The sequence below is a fragment of the Diadema setosum genome, chromosome 21 (assembly GCF_964275005.1).
Source record: "Diadema setosum chromosome 21, eeDiaSeto1, whole genome shotgun sequence".
In the NCBI taxonomy this organism is placed as follows: Eukaryota; Metazoa; Echinodermata; class Echinoidea; order Diadematoida; family Diadematidae; genus Diadema; species Diadema setosum.
In genome coordinates, this window is record NC_092705.1 from 13,259,938 (window position 1) to 13,279,107 (window position 19,170).

Sequence of the window (19,170 nt, forward strand, 5' to 3'; positions counted from 1 at the left end):
GCACTCTTTCAACAGGTTGACATGACACATTCTCTGTTCTTTGCATCTGTCTGGCGTACTGAGCACATAGTTCACATCATTGAGTTTCTTTTTGACACAGTATGGGCCACTGAACTTGGCTTTCAGTGGTTCACCTTGTATGGGCAGCAGTACAAAAACTTTGTCACCTGGTTTGAAGGTTCGGGCTTTGGCATTTTTGTCTGCCTTTCTCTTCATTGAGTCTTGTGACACTTTCAAGTGTTCCCTAGCTACCTCACAAGCCTTTGAAAGCCTTTCACGAAACTTTGACACATAGTCAAGTAGGTGGACCTCATCATCCTCAGTCATGAATTTCTCTTTGATGAGCTTCAGTGGGCCCCTAACTTCATGACCGTACACCAACTCAAATGGGCTGAAACCCGTCGACTCGTTTGGGGAGTCCCTCGTTGCGAACAGCAGGAAAGGGATGCCCTTATCCCAATCCTCGGGATACTCCTCACAAAATGCCCTAATCATTGTCTTTAGGGTCTGGTGGTAGCGCTCCAACGCACCTTGGGATTGGGGATGATAAGCTGACGACTTCAGCTGCTTCACACCCAAACGATACATCACCTCTTGAAATATGCCTGACATGAAATTTGACCCTTGGTCAGACTGCACTTCCTTGGGCAACCCATACCTAGTGAAAAACTGCACTAGAGCATCTACCACAGTCTTGGCAGTGATATTTCTCAATGGGATAGCCTCTGGAAACCGTGTAGACATATCCATGATTGTCAAGAGGTACTTATGACCCGACCTAGTCCTAGGCAAAGGTCCAACACAGTCGACTAGAACCCGACTGAATGGTTCTTCAAACGCAGGTATCGGAATCAATGGCGCCGGCTTCACTGAATGCTGTGGTTTACCAGCCACCTGACATGTGTGACAAGTCTTGCAAAACTCAGCCACATCCACATTCAACCCTGGCCAATAGAAATGCCTCATGATCCGATCCTTTGTCTTTCTGACGCCTAAATGCCCGCCAACAGGTAACTCGTGAGCAATCCTCAAGATCTCACCGCGGTAACAGGGAGGGACAACAACTTGACGGACCACCGTCCAATCCTCATCAGCTGGCCTATGGGGAGGTCTCCACTTCCTCATCAAAATGCCATCTTTGACATAATAGCACTCAGGGACCTTTTCGGCCTCAGCCTCAGAACACGCCGTCTGAGACAAGCCTTTCAACTCAGAGTCTGCCTGCTGTGCTTCAACCAAGGAAGACTTGCTAAACAGCCCATCACTGTTAGCCTCGGAGCCTAATACAGCAACCCCATCATTCAAATCCTTGAAAAAGGTTTCTGCCAACCAAACACCGGAATTCTCCTCCACATCAACAGAATCCGCATCATCTTGAACAGCTCTACGAGCCTGAGACCTAGTCACAACACAATCTGGGAAAATCCCAGGAAACTCCTCCTGCAACTGCTCAGTTTCAGCAACCACCACTGGTTTATCCGAAACAACTGGAGACGCAACCACCTTGTCCCCAGCCAAGTCATTCCCCAACAGGAAGTCAATGCCTGCCATGGGCAACTCAGGAACAACTCCAACAGTAACAGGACCAGAAACTAGGTCACACTTCAAATCCACTCTATACAGTGGTACTGACATATAACTGCCATCAACAGTCTGAATCAAGACTTTTGCATTAACTGCACTATCTGGTGGAAAAGTCATACCACCATCCACCATCAACGACTGAGAGGCCCCCGTATCCCGCAGGATGACTACTGGTTTACCTGCCTCACCAGAAGTACATGGGGTCACCTCACCATCAAACAAAAAGCTACGACAGCTCTCATCCACCTGCTTCAGCCTATCTTTGAATTTGGGAGATCGACTTTCAATGGCCTGTGTTTCACTGAACGGGACACTATTTTCGGGTAGGACACTTTTTGACATGACAAATCCCACCTCCTTCGTTGCACCATTTTGCAACTTCCAACATTGCGACTTTATGTGCCCTTTCTTGTGACAATGAAAACATCTGATGACATTTGCACTTGTACTGGACCCTTTGTCAGATTGAGGCTGTGGTGCAGACAACATTCCTGAACCAGCATTCTGTTGGTTGCTCGACTGATTTTTGTCTCTCTTATTTCCAGAGAAATTTCTGAAAGGTGGTCTGTTTTCATGTCTGTGAGTCAACTCATACTCATCAGCCATAAAGGCTGCTTTATGCAAACTTGTCACTTTGTGATCTTCCAGGTGCAACCTCACACTGAAAGCAACACTCTTTTTGAATTCTTCCAAGAGAACAACCTCACGTAGGTTATCAAAATCCTGATCCACTTTCAGGGATCTATACCACCTATCAAACGTCATTTCTTTTTCACGAGCAAACTCAACATGTGTCTGGCCTGGTTTGCGGTACGAATTTCTGAACTTGTGTCTGTATGCCTCTGGCACCAACTCATAAGCATTCAGCACTGCCTTCTTGACTGTAGCATAGTCACGTGATTGCTCTTTTGAGAGAGATGAGTACACATCGGCAGCTTTGCCGACAAACACACTTTGAAGGAGCAAGGGCCAAAATTCCTGTGGCCAGTTCAAACTGTTAGCCACCTTCTCAAATGACACAAAATATGCATCAACTCTGTTTTCCTCAAACTTTGGCACCAATCGAATGTTCTTGGCCAAATCAAATTCAGGGGGAGCCCTTTCATGATTTCCAACAGTCTGTGCATGAGCCATTTCCATCTCACGCAATTTCACTTGTTGCTCCACCTCAAATTTCTTCTGTTCCATTTCAAATTTCTTCTGTTCCATTTCAAGTTTCTTCATTTCCAGTTCTTTTTGTTCTTTCTCCCTCTCTCTTTCCAATCTCATCTTCTCTTTCTCCATTTCCAATCTAGCTAGCTCAAGCCGTGTTTGATCTGAAATTTGAGCTTGATCTGGAGTGTCAATTTCTTCTTTGAGCTCCATGTGACCAGCTACCAAGTCAAGAATTTCTGCCTTCCTTACACCTTGTGGAACATCAACATTCCAATGCTGTGCAATAGCAGTCAAATCACATTTGCGTAACCTTTGCAAATCTTTGAGGGACAAATCTGTCCTCTGAACAAATGCCTGAACATCCATTGTACTGATTGACATTGTCACATGTATTACACACAATGTACAATTGAACAATCAACTCACTGGTATTTTGTCTGTACCAATATTCTGGATTCCGGAACGTTCCAAATTCTAAGTTTTGGCTTTAAATTCACTTCTCGGACACAAGCCTCCAATTTTGTTACGACCAAAATCACTCTGAGAATGATCGCACAAAAGAAACAATCGACTAATGTTCAGGCGGTTTATTAACAGTGATATTGTGGGTACAGACTCGTAATCGGTTTTCACATCAGTACAATAATGATCAATAGAAACAATTATAACTCGGTAATGAAATCACTTACACGTGTTACAGTCCAAAATCTGATAATGACGATGTTCACATAGTCCCCTGTTGATGTCCAGATACGATGTTCGACACACAGATGAATGGTCCTTGATGCACCGATGAATGATTCCTCCAACGTAAATTCAGAGGCACTGGTTGCAATAATCCACGTTATAAATCCAGGGTATAGGTCCACAGCAAAATGTGCAGAATCCAATGTTATGACGACCACGTCCAGTCGATGCGTTGAATGATGATTCACTTTATAATGTCCAGCAAGGAATCCAGCCCGTCACAGCTTTGCCGTAACAATGTCCGTTGACACTAAAATATGGAGTCTATCTCCAATGTAGGCAAATTAATTCTCTGCAGGCAAAATGTCTCCCAGGCCTTATCTCCACAAACACAGTTTGTATAGCAGGTCAGCAGGTAACACAGGACTGACTATAACAAGTCGCTTCAGAGCCAGAAGTGACGTAACTCTCAGAGCAGAGGTGTTGGGTACTCTACCTACCTCAGAATTTCTCCTGCTTATATACTATCCATTCACCCCTTTCTAGTACATTCTGTAATTTTCTCCAACCTGGGGCCACATACCTGAACATACTAGCAAGTCCAAATTCCAGGAATCCTGGATGACTCACTGCCTAATATGTGCATAACATCATTGCCAAAATTAACTACCAATCACATTGGGTTACAAGGGCAGTGCCTCACTCAGCCAGCACTTCCTAGAATTTTCTGGAATGGGTTAAATCATTCTAGATTGAATGAGCTATAATGTATTTCCTGTCACATGCATACATGTACTGTAGCTACATTGTATACCACATAGAAAATTCTCCACTGATCTGGTCAGCCTGTATGTACTACATCTATATCATATAGAATGTTCTCCATTAATCTGGTCACCCTGTGTACATACACATTAAACAACCATGCATACAGCCTTGATACATGTACATAACTACTTGTGTGTACATTTGTGACAGACTGTTAATTTCAATATTCCACATTATATATTCAGTTTTTCCTCTTTTACCTTAGACAAAGTGCATAGTGAAAAAAAAAATCCATCATGTGTTGCTGCAAACTACTTTAAAATTGAAAATATCATAGGAAAAAAATTCAACCATAAGGGCCTAGTTGAAAAATGAAATACTGCTTCTGAATGCCTGTAATGACTAATGCATACAAAAGGGCTTTAAAAGAACTTAATCATCCCTTCCAGGGACCATCTCATTCTATTTGGCGACCGTCTCTATGGTTACACGTGATGCAGCCATCACTGATGCTATCACTAACCCCTCCTCTCGTCGTCATGGAAATGATAAAACCAAGCTCACGGAGGTAGGGACAGTGTGTGATGAATGATTCAGCAAAGAGACATGCCGACGGGGGTACCATCAGGTAACTTGGTGATGCCATGGGAAGCCTCATTGCAGATAACATACAGGGATCTAGTATGTGTGTGTGTGTGTGTGTGTGTGTGTCTGTCTGTCTGTCTGTCTGTCTGAGGTAATGTGTGTATAGGTCTGTGTCAGTGCAGTGTACACGTCTGGATTAGTATGTCCGTGTCAGTGTGAGTATAGGTTTCTGTTAGTGTGTATGTGTATGTTTACCACAGAGTGAAATATCACTGGACAGCACAGGATTTCTGAATGCTTAATATTTCTATCTATTTTTTTTTTTTAATTCAGTTCGATTATTGCTTTCCTTCACCACATACAAAGACAAAGAAAGCACAATGTATGAAAACTTGACATCTGATTGAAATAATCCAGACAGAATAATTTCACAACATTGTGATCACTGTCACAATGACAGTGACATAATATCACAGAAAATAAAAGACACCAATACACACACATACACGCAGACACTTAAACATCAAGTTAATCTTAACCCTTACTGTCCTTCAAGAGTCAATTGGCCAAACCCTGGAGTGCTTTCTTTGCTAGCTGTCTCGTAGAGATGAATGAAAACTAACTGTCAATGAACAGAGATTACCTAAACTCCCTAATCTTCCTAATTCCCATTGTGTAACAATGACCTTGCTGTTGGACTGGGCCACTGGTTTGTCTGAGTTTGTTGTCCAACTTTTCATTAAAAGTCAAGGGGGATTGACCCACTGTGGGCTTTGAGTGCTGACTTGCACAGAAAACCCCATAGTATTGTACACACACTCCAAAGTCCCTGGTACAAAAAGGGTTAACTGAGAGCTATACAAACAGAGGTGCTAGGTGCCTGGGCACTATAGGTTTGAAAGGTGTCCATAAGTAGTTAGGTGATTTTTCAAGAGTTGCAACCATTTTTAGGTGCTAAGTATACTTTGCTTTTCTTTGTGTACATTGTTTGTTATTCTTTCTCCACAATTTCCATTAGGTTTTAAGCATTTTTGTCATGTTTCCCACAAACTCACCTTAGGCATGAGTAGTCCGTAAGGAAAAGTGCCCCCTATGGGCCGCCTCAGGAACGAGGCCTTTTTCCAGTCGTGGTCAACCATAAACATCCTGGAGCCATAGATCATGCGTTTGATGCCCTGCAAGTATAGGGTAACAACCAAGCGGGAGTTAGGGTCAAAGGTCATGCACAGGTCAGAGGTCATGCAAACCTGACTTGCTGATTGGCAAACTTCAAATAGAAAATATCCCCATTGTCCTGCCATGTGGACAGATCAAACTCGTCTTCATATTTGAAGGGTATTTTATGATCAAGGCATTCCTGACCACTGCCTAGAAACGGACCACGGCATGAAACTACAATAAAAAACACATCACTTTTACCTCTTTTTAGCATTAAGTGGACTTTGACTGCAATAAATAGTGAGGTGTTCTCATAATTATCTTTTTCTTTATCATGTACTGGCATTTAGGTCTGCAAAAGAAGTAATTGATAACAATAATTGCTTCAAACTCCATGGCCTACAGTACAGATTGCATTTCATTTCCATCTCTGTATGACAATGTTTATAGTGGGGAGATATCTTTGATGTGGGATTGAACCTACAGAATAAAATACTTTATTAAATGTAACAGCCGGGTTCAAACAATTCTAATATTCATTTCATCCATGACATGGATCACATGACTGTTTCCCCACATGTGATGACACTTATTTTCTGCTTTAAACATTTGTTCTTTACAATTGAAATGAAACTAATTGATATCCCTTCTCGGATTATAAACGTTGTGCATCCCCCCCCCCACACACACACACGCAAACCAAGCCAACCACGAAATGAACTAGCCCTTTATGTGCCACATTCGCTAGGCCAACTCAGTTGATGGTTTGCCAAGTTTGTATATTTTGCTCAAACACACATACCCACCCAAACCGGTCGATAAATTGGCAAATGCCACAGTACAAACGAGATATGAAACTCGTCAGACTGACGAGTTAGGTGATACGCTTGGGGTTATCAGATGTCGGTCATCTGTGATCGACAAAGAAAAGAATGTGATATAGACACCTTGAAGTTATAATTGAGTTTGCATGCAAAACCGTTTCCCTAACCTCTCGGCCACGGGACATCCACGGAAATGGTAAGGCAAAAAAGAAATGTATAGATATTACAGGGAGAAAAGTCAATGCCCACTCAACCAACGTGGCCGCGTGAACATGTATTGCATTGCTAGACGGAAATGCGGCCTTGTAACTACTGATGTCGCTATGCCATTTCTGGCAACTTGGGAAAAATACGTGCCGTAAACATAAAACCTATAATCGGCTGGTTTTGATACCTTGCCTTTAATCACAATTTTCAGTGTGATGACGTCATCAAAGTACAAAACAATGATGTGGTCTTGAAAGACAATTGTTCAAAGTACAACACCTTCGTCGTCGTCATTACATATTATGATCAGTTTGACAAAGTCAGCCTGCAAAATTTTGCAGCAGTCGAAGCAATATGGTCTCCAACACAAAAAAGAGGGATATGTTGTGTGTGTGTGTCTGTGTGTGTGTATAGGTGCGTTTATATACGAATGTGATTTCTACATGGACGATATATGTAATACAAAATTGAAGAAAAAAAAAGTAAAATAGCTAAGTAATTTGTTTCGTGATCTTGTGGGGTTCGAACCCGCACGTGTGCAACCTCACGTCTCTGAGACGTCGCCTTTAACCACTCGGCCATACGTCTCGACGAGAAAAAAAAGAGGAACGTAAACTTATGTATGTGAAAGATGAATCAGGAATCGTTTTGTCCACATTCCATTCTCATTTTCAGTTTTAAACTGCAAAATTGTCAAACTAATGAGGAGATTTCAAAGAATAACATGCATGATTACTGCAGCTTATTGTCTCAGTTACCACACACTTAAGTTACAGAGGAAATGGAGCAAAATCATCTGAGATAAAGGTGCTTAAACGTTGTCAAGTTAATGCACATAAAAAAAAAATCACCTCCCATAGAGATAACACGTAAACTTGTCTGATTTTGAGTCTTTACCTTTAATAACAATTTGAAGTATGATGGTAAGTCTTCTTGAACCAAGAGTGTGGAACGCAAGCTTCTACGTGAAAGATGAATCATGACGATCACCCGTGACCGACACATCTTCAAAGGGATCAGTTATTAGAAGTGGAAGCCCTCGTGCCAAGCATATTGTCTCAGCAATTCCAAAGCAATGATACCCTTACATTTATGCATACCATAATTTCCCTCTGAAATCAATGGTAGGTATATTCATGTACAATTGCTTGCCTTGTCCATAAACTTTGCTTTACAAACTTTCAGTGAAACGTGTCATAACATAATTCTGTAACTCCATTAGCAGGGATTGACTTCATAAAGAAAGATAACTAAGGGGGATTTTAGCCTGATGCTCTGTTCTTCACTGCTCAGATACCAACAACACTCATTACCTACGGCTACGTATAGAGAAACAGCCATGACGAAAATAAGTTATTCCTTTTCTTTGGCAGATAGACACACAACCCCTTTAAACCACACTATAATTGACATGGAGGGACATGAAAAAGTTCATTACTACTACTGAACAGTGATGCCTTCTACTCATGTGGCACAAGATTATAACTAGCAACATAAAACCTGTCTACAACTCCGTTATTGCGTCAAACAATAACATCCTGGAATTTCAAAGAGATGAGCGAGACGCCATACACCTGGCCTAGAGTTAATTCATTCAGTTGCCATTCCTGCTCCAGTTGAGTTATGCAAATTATTTTCCGACCTGTCTTGTGACAATATAACAGGAACAAACGTAGAGAAAAGGAAAGGGAAAAGGAAAGGTGGCAAGCGGGGCACTGTACCAAGGGCAATTTAAACAATACGTATGATAAATGAAGCAAATCCAACCTAGAGCCTCCGACAAAAAAAAGAGGAACTTGAGCGACTGTGTGTCGTGGGGTAGTATAATTGATAAGATAATACGATAAATGACATCGATCGGAATAAAGCTGAACTGCCAAAAGAAACACAAAGAAAGAGAGAGAAAAAATGATAGCGTCCTGCGGGTCTCGAACATCTCGTCCTAAGGTAGTGCATAATGACCATGCAGCGCGCTAAGTGACTATAAAGCCACACGGCTGTACCGAAGATTGGATGTGAAATTTATCTTTAATCTTTTTTTATTATATATATATATATATATATATATATATATATATATTTATCTTAAATATTTATACCATATACAACATGAAAAAGTTCATTACTACTACTAAACAGTGATGCTTTCCATTCATGTGGCACAAGATACCTCTATAACAACATATAACCTGTCTACAACTTCGTTATTGGGTCAAACAATAACAACCTGGAATTTCAAAGAGATGAGCGAGACGCCATACACCTGGACTAGAGTTAATCAATTCAGCTCCCATTCCTGCAAGTTATTTAAACATACATGTTCCTACCTATCCTGTTACAGTATAACAATAACCAATGAAGAGAAAAGGAAAGAGCAAACGAAAGGTGGCAAGCGGGACACTGTAACAAGGGGCAATTTACAACATTAAGTGTGACAAAATTAATGAAGCAAACCCAATCTCCAAACTCCAATACAAAACAAGGGGAATAGAGCAGCCGTGTTCACGGGTTACGTACACTTGATAAAGTAATACGATAAATGACATCGGAGTAAAGCTGAACTGCCGAAAAAAAAAAGAGAAAAAAAGAAAGAACGGATAAAAGTCCTGCGGGAGTCGAACCTCTCGCCTTCCGGTATGGCGTTATGAACAACCAGCGCGCTAACCGATTATGCCACATGGCTGTCCTGAAGATCGAGTGCGAAACTTAAATCTAAATACTATCGTGACAGTGTTGACTTGTGATGGCGCTATTCAACTTCCCACAAGTGGCAGCGTGGATTCGATCAATATACAGTTGCAAAGAAAAATTGGGAATCGTTCCGTACAGATTGCATTCTCATTTTCAGTTTTAAATTGCAAAATTGTCAACCTGATGAGGAGATTTGAAAACATAAAATGCATGATTACTAAAGCTTGTTGTCTCAGCTACAACATATTTATGTTTCAGAGGAAATGGAGTAAAATCAGATGAGGTAAAGGTGCTTAAACGTTGTCAAGTCAATGCATGGTTTAAAAAAGAATCACCTCCCATAGACATAACACGTAAACTTGTCTGATTTTGAGTCTTTACCTATAATATCAATTTCTAGTATGATGACGTCATCATATTTCAAAACCATCACATGGCCTTGAAAGGCAAATGTTCAAAGTGCAACATATCTGAATTTGGGGTAATATTGAGCTTAAACAACAGAGATACGAGCAAATGAATGTCAGAAACAGTACCTCAAAAAAATCAATTCCACTTTTTTGATTTAAAATGACGATATGATGACGTCATCGCGTATTCCTGGCAATACTGATACTTGGAATGTTACTTACAATTCATATGCTTTTGTAATATGCAATAGAAATATAGGGTCAACGGACGATTTAAAGAGCTATGGCGAAATAAACAAAGACATGTTTTTTCACTATATTTGCAGAAAGACGCGCACGCGGAATTTCAACTTTGACGCCAGTGCATTCCTTTGTTATAGGTCGTAATCGATCGGAAATCAATGGATATTATTACTCAAAGTATCAGGAATCCAAATCAGTCAAAAAAAATGCATTTTCATGTTGCTTACGGGCTCTGCGCGCGAAATTGCGCGAACGGACGCGCACGCGAGAAAATGTTTGAAACGCTTAAAATTGTCTGAAACTTCGAGATTTCCCATTGGGAAGTCGTTTTGAGCCTTTTAAAATTTTGACGCGCGCTTACGCGCGCGTAATGATGACCTGTGTAACTAGCGTTAAAAAGTAAGATAGAGCATGACCTGAACTTCATGTCCACCGAAAATGATACAGAAATGACATCTAGTTATGAAGTTATGATCGATCATGTGACAAGGTCTGAAAATCACAAAATGGCGCCTAGATGACGTCATAGATATGTAACTGTCATGAAAACCTTATTGTGGCTAGATTTTGTCATGAGACATGTTGACTGAAAATGTCATGTTATTTCGTAATGTCATTCTTGAGATATTGACGACACAAAATTGTCCAGAAAGAAAGAAGAATAAAAAAAAATAAAGAGAGATTTTGACAATCACAATAGGTGATACGCTGATAGCGTATCACCTAATAAAGCATCACTTGTGGTTCCATTCCTCAAATAAGCACATAGCTTGTGTTTCAGCATGATTGACTGGTGATATTCTACAGGGTTTCTTTTTTTTCAAGTACTTGGTACATTCTAATTTTCCATTGTGGTTATGTCTGCATCAATCAAGATAATGCCTATCTTCTTCACCTGCATTCCTTGCAACATGTAAAGCAGCTTGCTGACTGAATTGAAAATATAATATTTCAGGAACTATGATTTTAAAAAAGAATGTTGGTATTTCAATTTTCAAAATGTTGAAGTTAATCATAAATCATTTCAGCTAGTCATTGCTTATGAAAAAAGAGAAAAAGAAAACTTACCAGTGCTGTCTCATAGGAGATGTCTTCTCCTGCTTCTTCCCCTTCTTCCAGCTCTGCCTGCTCCTTGGTCCTTGTCACTTTAAACTCCTCTTTAGAAGTCTGTATAGGAATCCAAGAAAGAGAACATCATTATATCTATATCGACTAATGTCAAAGATTTGTATGTACATCAATTTTATAAGACAGCAAACATATAAACATACCTGTAATCCTGTCTTCTTGTCATAATCAATAGATCATTATTAATACAAGAAAGATTACATGTTAAATTTTACAGTTTTTTTTTTTTTTTTTTTGGGGGGGGGGATATTCTGAGATGAGATCCAAACAGAACTTTACAATGTCTTCTATTATCCTTTAGGATTCCTATACTTCTATTTTACTTCTAATTCTGTGTCTTATTCTCATGCAATGATTCTGTTATTATTCTGTATCTTATTCTTGATGCAATGATTCTGTTATTTTTATTTTGTCGTTAAATATTTCAATGTTTTCCTTTGTTGTTGTTTAACCTCAATTAAGTGATGATGATCTCTCACACACATGACAAAAGTCTTTGAAGTCTTAGCATAGATCAGTCCCAGTTAGAGAATAATAATTCGTACACATTCACGCATTCTGCATTAGTTTTGTCATAGATCCACACATTATACAAGAAAGAAAACATGTTATATTCCTTGCAATGCTGCCCAAGTCCTCGACAGAAACCTTTTTTTCTTTTTTTTTCTGGCGGCTCATTTGGGCCACTAAAATCTTTAATCTGAAATGTTGGTGCCCTCAAAAAAAAAAAAAAAAAAAAAAAAAAAAAAAAAAAAAAATTGTGGCCGAAATAAATAGAAATATATAAATCCATTTTGAATTACGTGTTTGATAGGGCCATCAAAAGATATCCTTCTTTTTTTTTTTATTTGGTGGCCCGATATCAATTCTTTGTGGCCTCGGGCCACTCTTTATGTTGAGCCCTGCATACCCCTCTTAGAAGAGTCTGCCTCTTTGAAAGTTTTCTTTCTTTAAACAGAAATAATTTCCCATACAATTCAAATGCTGGGAATCATCTTCGTCATACCACTGTACGCAAAACAAGATTTTCATCTGAAGCGAGTTAACATTAATAAAAGATGGTCATGACGTTGATGAAGCACATTTTGGTTTTGATAGCATCCAAATTGTTTGCAGGTGGGCAGTCCCTGCCTTCACTGGTGCATAATTTATTGTGCCACGTCTGGCTGGACGTGCAAAGTTGATCAGTTACCATGGAAATGGTAACTGGCGTGCCTTGTAAACACTCTCGTATGCAGTCGTATTTCAGGCATCATTACATCCAATCTCGGACACCTGCAGGCAATGTGTTTGGATGATGTATGCTTTTGAGCACAAATAAGGGACACATGCACACAGACATAGATAGGTAGACATACAGACACGCACACACCCACATATAGACAGGACAACACCTCACACTAACACAAACACACACTCACACACACATACATACTCCATCTCTCTCTATCTCTCTCTCTATCTAACTTTTTTTTTCTTTTGTTCTCCCCATCTATCCACCTATTAATCTCTGCCTGTCATTCATTTGTGTATCAAATCGATGTATGCGTAACCAAATGCGGAAATCAATACAATCTAATTTCAGTCTCATTGACACTGACCGTTTGTGTTTCTTTGCTGTGGGGTTTTTTTCAGGAACTTTAGACACATTTCTATGGACACCTTTCTTTTCAGAAGATTTAAAACAAAAGAAAAACAAAACAGAAAAGGGTCTCCTGCCTTTAGCATAGCTCTCAATTAACACTGTGAACAGCAAAACCTAGCACTTGGTTTGGTAGTAAAGTGGAACCAATTACTTGAAGATTCCAATCATATGTGAGTGTAATGTAGCTCAGTTTGCTTCCATGGAGTTTCAAGCATGTTTCTCATGCTTTTGGCTTTCCTTGTTACCACATATGACCGATATTTAAAAGTAATAATTATTTTCTTCCTTCAAATATATAATCTTTATGTCATGCTTACTGCATTGTTACAAGTAATTTTCCTTTTGAAATAAGAGAAATAACAGTTATTTAGCTGGAGAGGTTCAGTTTGTGACATATGGCCATGTTGCATAAGAAGATGAATCAAACATATGTCGGAAAAATCAAGCATAAGTCAGGTTTCAGCCAATTAAAACTGAGTATTCAGAGACTATGTTTGATTTTCTGACTTAAATGTTTGATTTCATCTATTATGCAACAGGGCCCAGGTCTACATCTATGGGAGTTCTATGAATTCCTTTTTAAATAGTAAGGGAAGGGACAAAATGAAGAGCTTGGTCACAGCATTTCTTTAGCAATTTAATGTGTTGTTTTTTTTTGGCACGCATTAACTCGTTATATGCTCAGGCACACACAACTTGACATACCAAGCTGTTTATATCGGCATTCAGTAATTCATCCAAACTTGACCTAGGTATAGAGTTGGCAAGCCCACTCAGGTGTAGCAATGTGCATTGGTCCATCAAGAGGGATGTGGTGACACAATAGGAATTAGGAGGATTATCTAATGTCACTTCTCAGGTCAATATAATTTTCTAAATATTTGTAAAGCACAAGGGGTTAATGATCCAAGCTAGCTTACCATAGGTCGGGCATGAGAGGCGAACAGGTTGTTAGGTGTGGCATTCTCTAAGGCTGCAGCCAGCTTGAAGAGAGCTGGCTGGGGGGAGGCTGCCGGGACCGCACCCTTGGCAGACATTCTGATGGACCCTGGGTCCTGCCCCCACCCTCAGTAGATGTCAATACCTCTTTTTGTTCTAATGGCTCCTCCCAACACCCCAAGACTGGATGACTCCACCTAAAAAAGAAAAGAAAAAAAAAAAGAAAAAAGGATCAGTTGGCTCTGTCAACAAAATGAAGATTGTTTGACTCCTCCCACAAGCAAGGATTGGTTTTTAATCTGCAACAGCAACAAGTACAGCAGATGAAAGAATGAAGTACCTGTACTGTAAAAGTGGATATTTTTGCACGACTAATTTTTCACGCTCGGCGGGCTAAAAAGAGTTTGGCATGTTTTTAATTCCGCAGAATCAAGTCATCAACTGCTAGAACTTATGGCAAACAAAAATATTCGCAAGCTTTTATTTTGGCGCTAGTTTTGGGTTGTGCGAAATGCGCGAAAATTTCCACTTTTACAGTAATGTCTTCACACTAGCAGAAGCATGACAGCGGCTGCAAATCAGATAATGTTCAATCATTGTGTTTTTTATGGAAAAAGATGGGGAAAGCAAGGGAAACATAACAAAAAGCATTATTTCACTCTGAAAAAAACAACAACACATCATAAGTAAATGAACTAGCCTATGGTAGCAGAACTGATCACCTAGTCTGATTGCAATTGCAAGGTATGCCATTATGAACCACTTCAGCATGACTTGGTGTGCCAAGAACATTGTGCATAATTTACTACCTTGGCAAGAATGAAAAGAACTAATACTACTACAGTTGTACTACTATCACTTTAACTGTTCATACAATATAGATACCGTACTACTCCAACAATTCATACTAATTCTGTAGCCCCTACTATCATCACTACCACTACACTGCTACTACCGGAACAAATAATACACAATAATTCCTTGGTGTGCACGTAAAGAGAAAGAAACAGATAGAGCAATGTAGTATCGAAACCTCCATATATCATGACACAAATTTGAAATGTGTCCATGAGTTCCAATGGGGAGAAAAATAGGCGGCTTTGGTATTCAGGCATCTCTAAAGGACAACTGGTAGTCACAACATTAATGTGACCATGGCATTTCCACCTGTAATCTTAATGTAATCCTCCTATAATTGTTTCACCCTCTATACCCTGACAGAGGTCTCATCAAGGTCAATACCAACATACAGCCCGACCTCTATTACCCAGCTAGATGTCGCGACTGGCGCCCGCTCATATGAGCAATCTGACTGGATATGGGAGAAACGATGTTTATGTGCATTTACATGTGATAGCTGCCGACCCAGTGGTAGCTAAGTAGGTAGCGTGCACCACAACTGTTGTGTAGTCTATGCTATATACACATAGCCTACTGTGCTTTAAATTATAGTTGTTGGTTTTTTGTTACAGAAATGGAAACATTTCAATGTAAAATTCAGAACATAATTTTGTCGGGAATAGTCACAGGTAGATCTTGTGAGTTTCTAGGAGTTTTAATTGAGTTTGAAATCACTTTTTTTCCCTGTCTTCAAGGCGTGAATGCATCCGGATGATATAAGAATTCCAAACAGTAAAGAGAATGCCAGATAATTGAGGTCGGACTATATCTGGTTTGGCAGAAAGGGCACTATGGTAGCCATTAACAGATAAGCTAATGACATTTTGATAAATGGAACAATACTTCTTGGGTTTGAGGGGTTTTTTTGTCCATTCATAACTATGGACAACAATGAGGGAATTTGAAAACACATAGACCAATCAGCAACCTTTTGAGCAAATCTAAATAGATGGGCCACATTCACAGAGCCATTGTGCTTACACCTAGTTTCCCCAAGCAATTATTCTACTGTATATTACCAGTGCTGTCACTATTAAGCATTTCAAATTTCCATCAAGTGGGTTTCCTCTATAGGCAGAGATATCTAATCATGAAATTAACTGCATATCTGTGCGCTCATTGTCGTCATAGCATCACGAAAGCTTGCTGAGGTCGTGCATCCATTTCCACGACGCCCATCAATCTACCCTCGTTGAATGGACACAAAACCTGGTTAAACTTTCACGGCCGGGGCAATTCTGCAAATTGAATTCGCCTGGCGACGGTATGACCGCAACAATTCAAACACCACTTTTTAATTTCTTGCCATCTGGGAATTAGAGTAATTGCATGATACTTGTCAACCTCACTTTTGTGTGTCTGTCTCTTTTTATTTTTCATTCTCTTTCTATATTACTGTACAGACTTTCTCTCCCTCCATCTTTCTCTCTATCTCTCTGTTCATCTATCTATCTGCAGACCTGAGTAATTTTCATTACTTATTTTCCTTGTTTGCTACTTGTGTGCTCTCTACTCCAATTTCTCTTATTCAAATCAGATTCACTTTGATGTATTTTTTATTACAACATCTATCTAAACACAACTTTATATAATTATCTCTCTCTGATTCTGTCCTTTAATTTCTTAACCTTCTTGTCTCATTCATAATATGTTCTCTTCAGGTGTACGTCCATGTTAGGATGCTCATCATTCTATCTTCAAATTATTAATCAGGAAAATAGATAGCTCACAAAGATCATGTGGCAGTAGATGCTGAATTTTTAAATTTCATCTCATTACTGGTATTTCATTTTTTTTTTATCCATAAAACTCTTGCACTTACATTTTTTCTTTAATGTCCAATCTGTGCCTTACACTCCCAACCCAGGTGAAATGTACTTTGACTATGGAATAGTTCATGTCATTGGCATTTGATGATAATTTCACATTTATTTGTTGATAATTTCACATTTATTCGTTGATAATCATGAAATATATCTTTTGAAATACATAAAACTTTCCATCTTTTTATGAAAATGGAGAGATATATTAATACTAGCTGAATGTGATGCACAGTTGACAAAGACATGCATAATGTTTTCTGCACCTATAAAATGCAGGCAAAAAAAAAAAACAAAACAGTGAAAACATGGACAACAATAAGTCCTATCTACTGTATATGCATGCTTATACAGCAATATATATAGCTGCAGAATAAAAATAGAATATATGACAGATATCTTGGTTGAATTTGAAAAATATATACATACATGTGTGAAAACATGTTTGAGTGTGTACGTGCATGTTTGTGTGTGTTTGGTTGTGAGTGTGCAGGCATAAGACAACGACAAGGCTATGTAAACCTTCTCTTTGTTTGGGGAAATAACAGTGTATTGATCCAACAGATTTGTCCTCAGTCTTTGATACCTTGTAAGTAAGTGACATAATTTTGTGCATGTTGAATGGGAACAGTAGACTAAACACATCATGTCACTTCTGTAAATATGTCTAATACTAGGACATTCCGGTGAACACTCACTGCTCTTTTATGCAATGGAAATCTAAGTCTGAGATTTCGGTATCCCAAGAGACGGAAATATGCAAGTCATCATAGGCCAAAAGGAAAGACGGGGGAAAAACACTGCAGTTTATAACACACACACCAAACAGCAGTTCAATCATCAAACAGAAGCTTATTGGTGGCTCTGTGTGTTAACAAACAATGGCCGCCCTCAAAGAGATTCCTCAAAAGGGATCACCGGGTATTGATTACTTCTCTGCACACAACAGTCAGTCCATTGTGGGAGCAGCTACATCAAGGAATCTTTGACACACTAGACTATGGTTGACAAAGAAAACTTTGGTGAGAAAATTGCTATAACTGCTGCACAATGGCTGGGTAGCTCCATTTGAACTCTAACTGCAGGAACTAGACATAATGTAAGCCCTCATTTTTCTTTTACTGTACAACAGATATGTGGGAACTTTGAGCTGATCTGTTTTGATCATATACAATGCCTACAACTTTATATCCCAGCAGTTGAGTTTGTTTGCTGTAGCTGGAAGAAGAAAATGAAATCTGTCCTATTGCTATAACATGATGATAACATCTCTTTTACGGTGAGTGTCTCCTACAAACAAAAGTGAAAAATGTCATCACATATTGAGATAATCCATTTCGTGCATTGTACAAGACATTATTTCTGTCTTTTGAAGCACCCACATAAAATGCCTTAGAAAATGTATGCCAAAAAAACATACATTTACAACAAATTTAAATGTTAGAACCTCACTCATATATTGCATGACTTTTTATCATAAATGGTACATGTAGATGAGTACTGGTATGCAAAGTTGTGCTGTAACATAGCCTAATTATTGTTCTTTTTTCCTAGCAATATGAATGTTAGGAAAAGATTCCAACTTCTTACATTGACAAAACAATAAAGACTCGGGGGGGGGGGGGGTATCAACTTTGATACATAAGTGGAAAATGGGAGATCTTACCAATTTTTTTTTTAAGCTCATGTTATTTTTAAAGTAAATCAACAAAATCATGTGGACTGTTCGTGCAAACGATACCTCTCTCTTCCAAAGAATTTTCTTTTTCTGCAGTCTTATGATATCTGGAATCTTTCTGATATGAGTGGTTAATAAGGACTTTATCCTTCCCTTTCTTAAGAAATATGTTACACTCACATGCTGTATTTTACTGTATTCAGCATCATTCTGGGTTTTTTTCCTGGCACACAGTACATGAAAGATGACCTGAATTATTGTACAACTTGTGCAAATATCACTGAAAGAATAAAAGAGATGGAGGGATTAACAGAATTGTACATATGAACAAAAAAAAAAGGAAATGGAAAAAAGTATAGGAAAATAAGGGCTATTTTAATCATAACTTCCAAGATTATTCCTTGGAAAGGTTTTAGTATGTTCAGATCTGAAAGTGGGCTAACTCTAGATTTTGAAAAATGTCACTTATTCCTTTTTGCAATCAAACTCCAGGCAACGCAAACGTCTGCTTAGCAGGTAATCATATTATTTAGTTTATTTATGATATATGTTTGATAATTTTTATTGTATGATATGTTTGTATGCTATATTATTTATATACTCACTATACACTCATTTCCAGTTATACATTGTTGAATGTGTTGCAAAGTGCCAAAAAATATTGCCAAGTATGTCATGTAACTATTAACTCATGCTCAACTTATATTTAATATATTGTGTATATGACTTCAGATTTGTTATGCTCAAA

At 38.9% G+C, this 19,170-nt stretch overlaps 1 protein-coding gene across 1 annotated transcript in view; it reads right to left on the reverse strand.

Annotated features, from left to right (window-relative positions):
- LOC140244568 (inactive ubiquitin carboxyl-terminal hydrolase MINDY-4B-like) overlaps positions 1–19,170 on the reverse strand; it is a 41,043-nt gene that overhangs the window by 20,563 nt on the left and 1,310 nt on the right. The window contains exons 2-4 of the mRNA XM_072324194.1: positions 14,006–14,221; positions 11,381–11,479; positions 5,835–5,954 (exon numbers count right to left, since the gene is read on the reverse strand). Of these exons, the coding sequence (XP_072180295.1) occupies positions 5,835–5,954; positions 11,381–11,479; positions 14,006–14,122 (336 nt within the window). The 5' untranslated portion in view covers positions 14,123–14,221. The remainder of the gene's footprint in view (positions 1–5,834; positions 5,955–11,380; positions 11,480–14,005; positions 14,222–19,170) is intronic.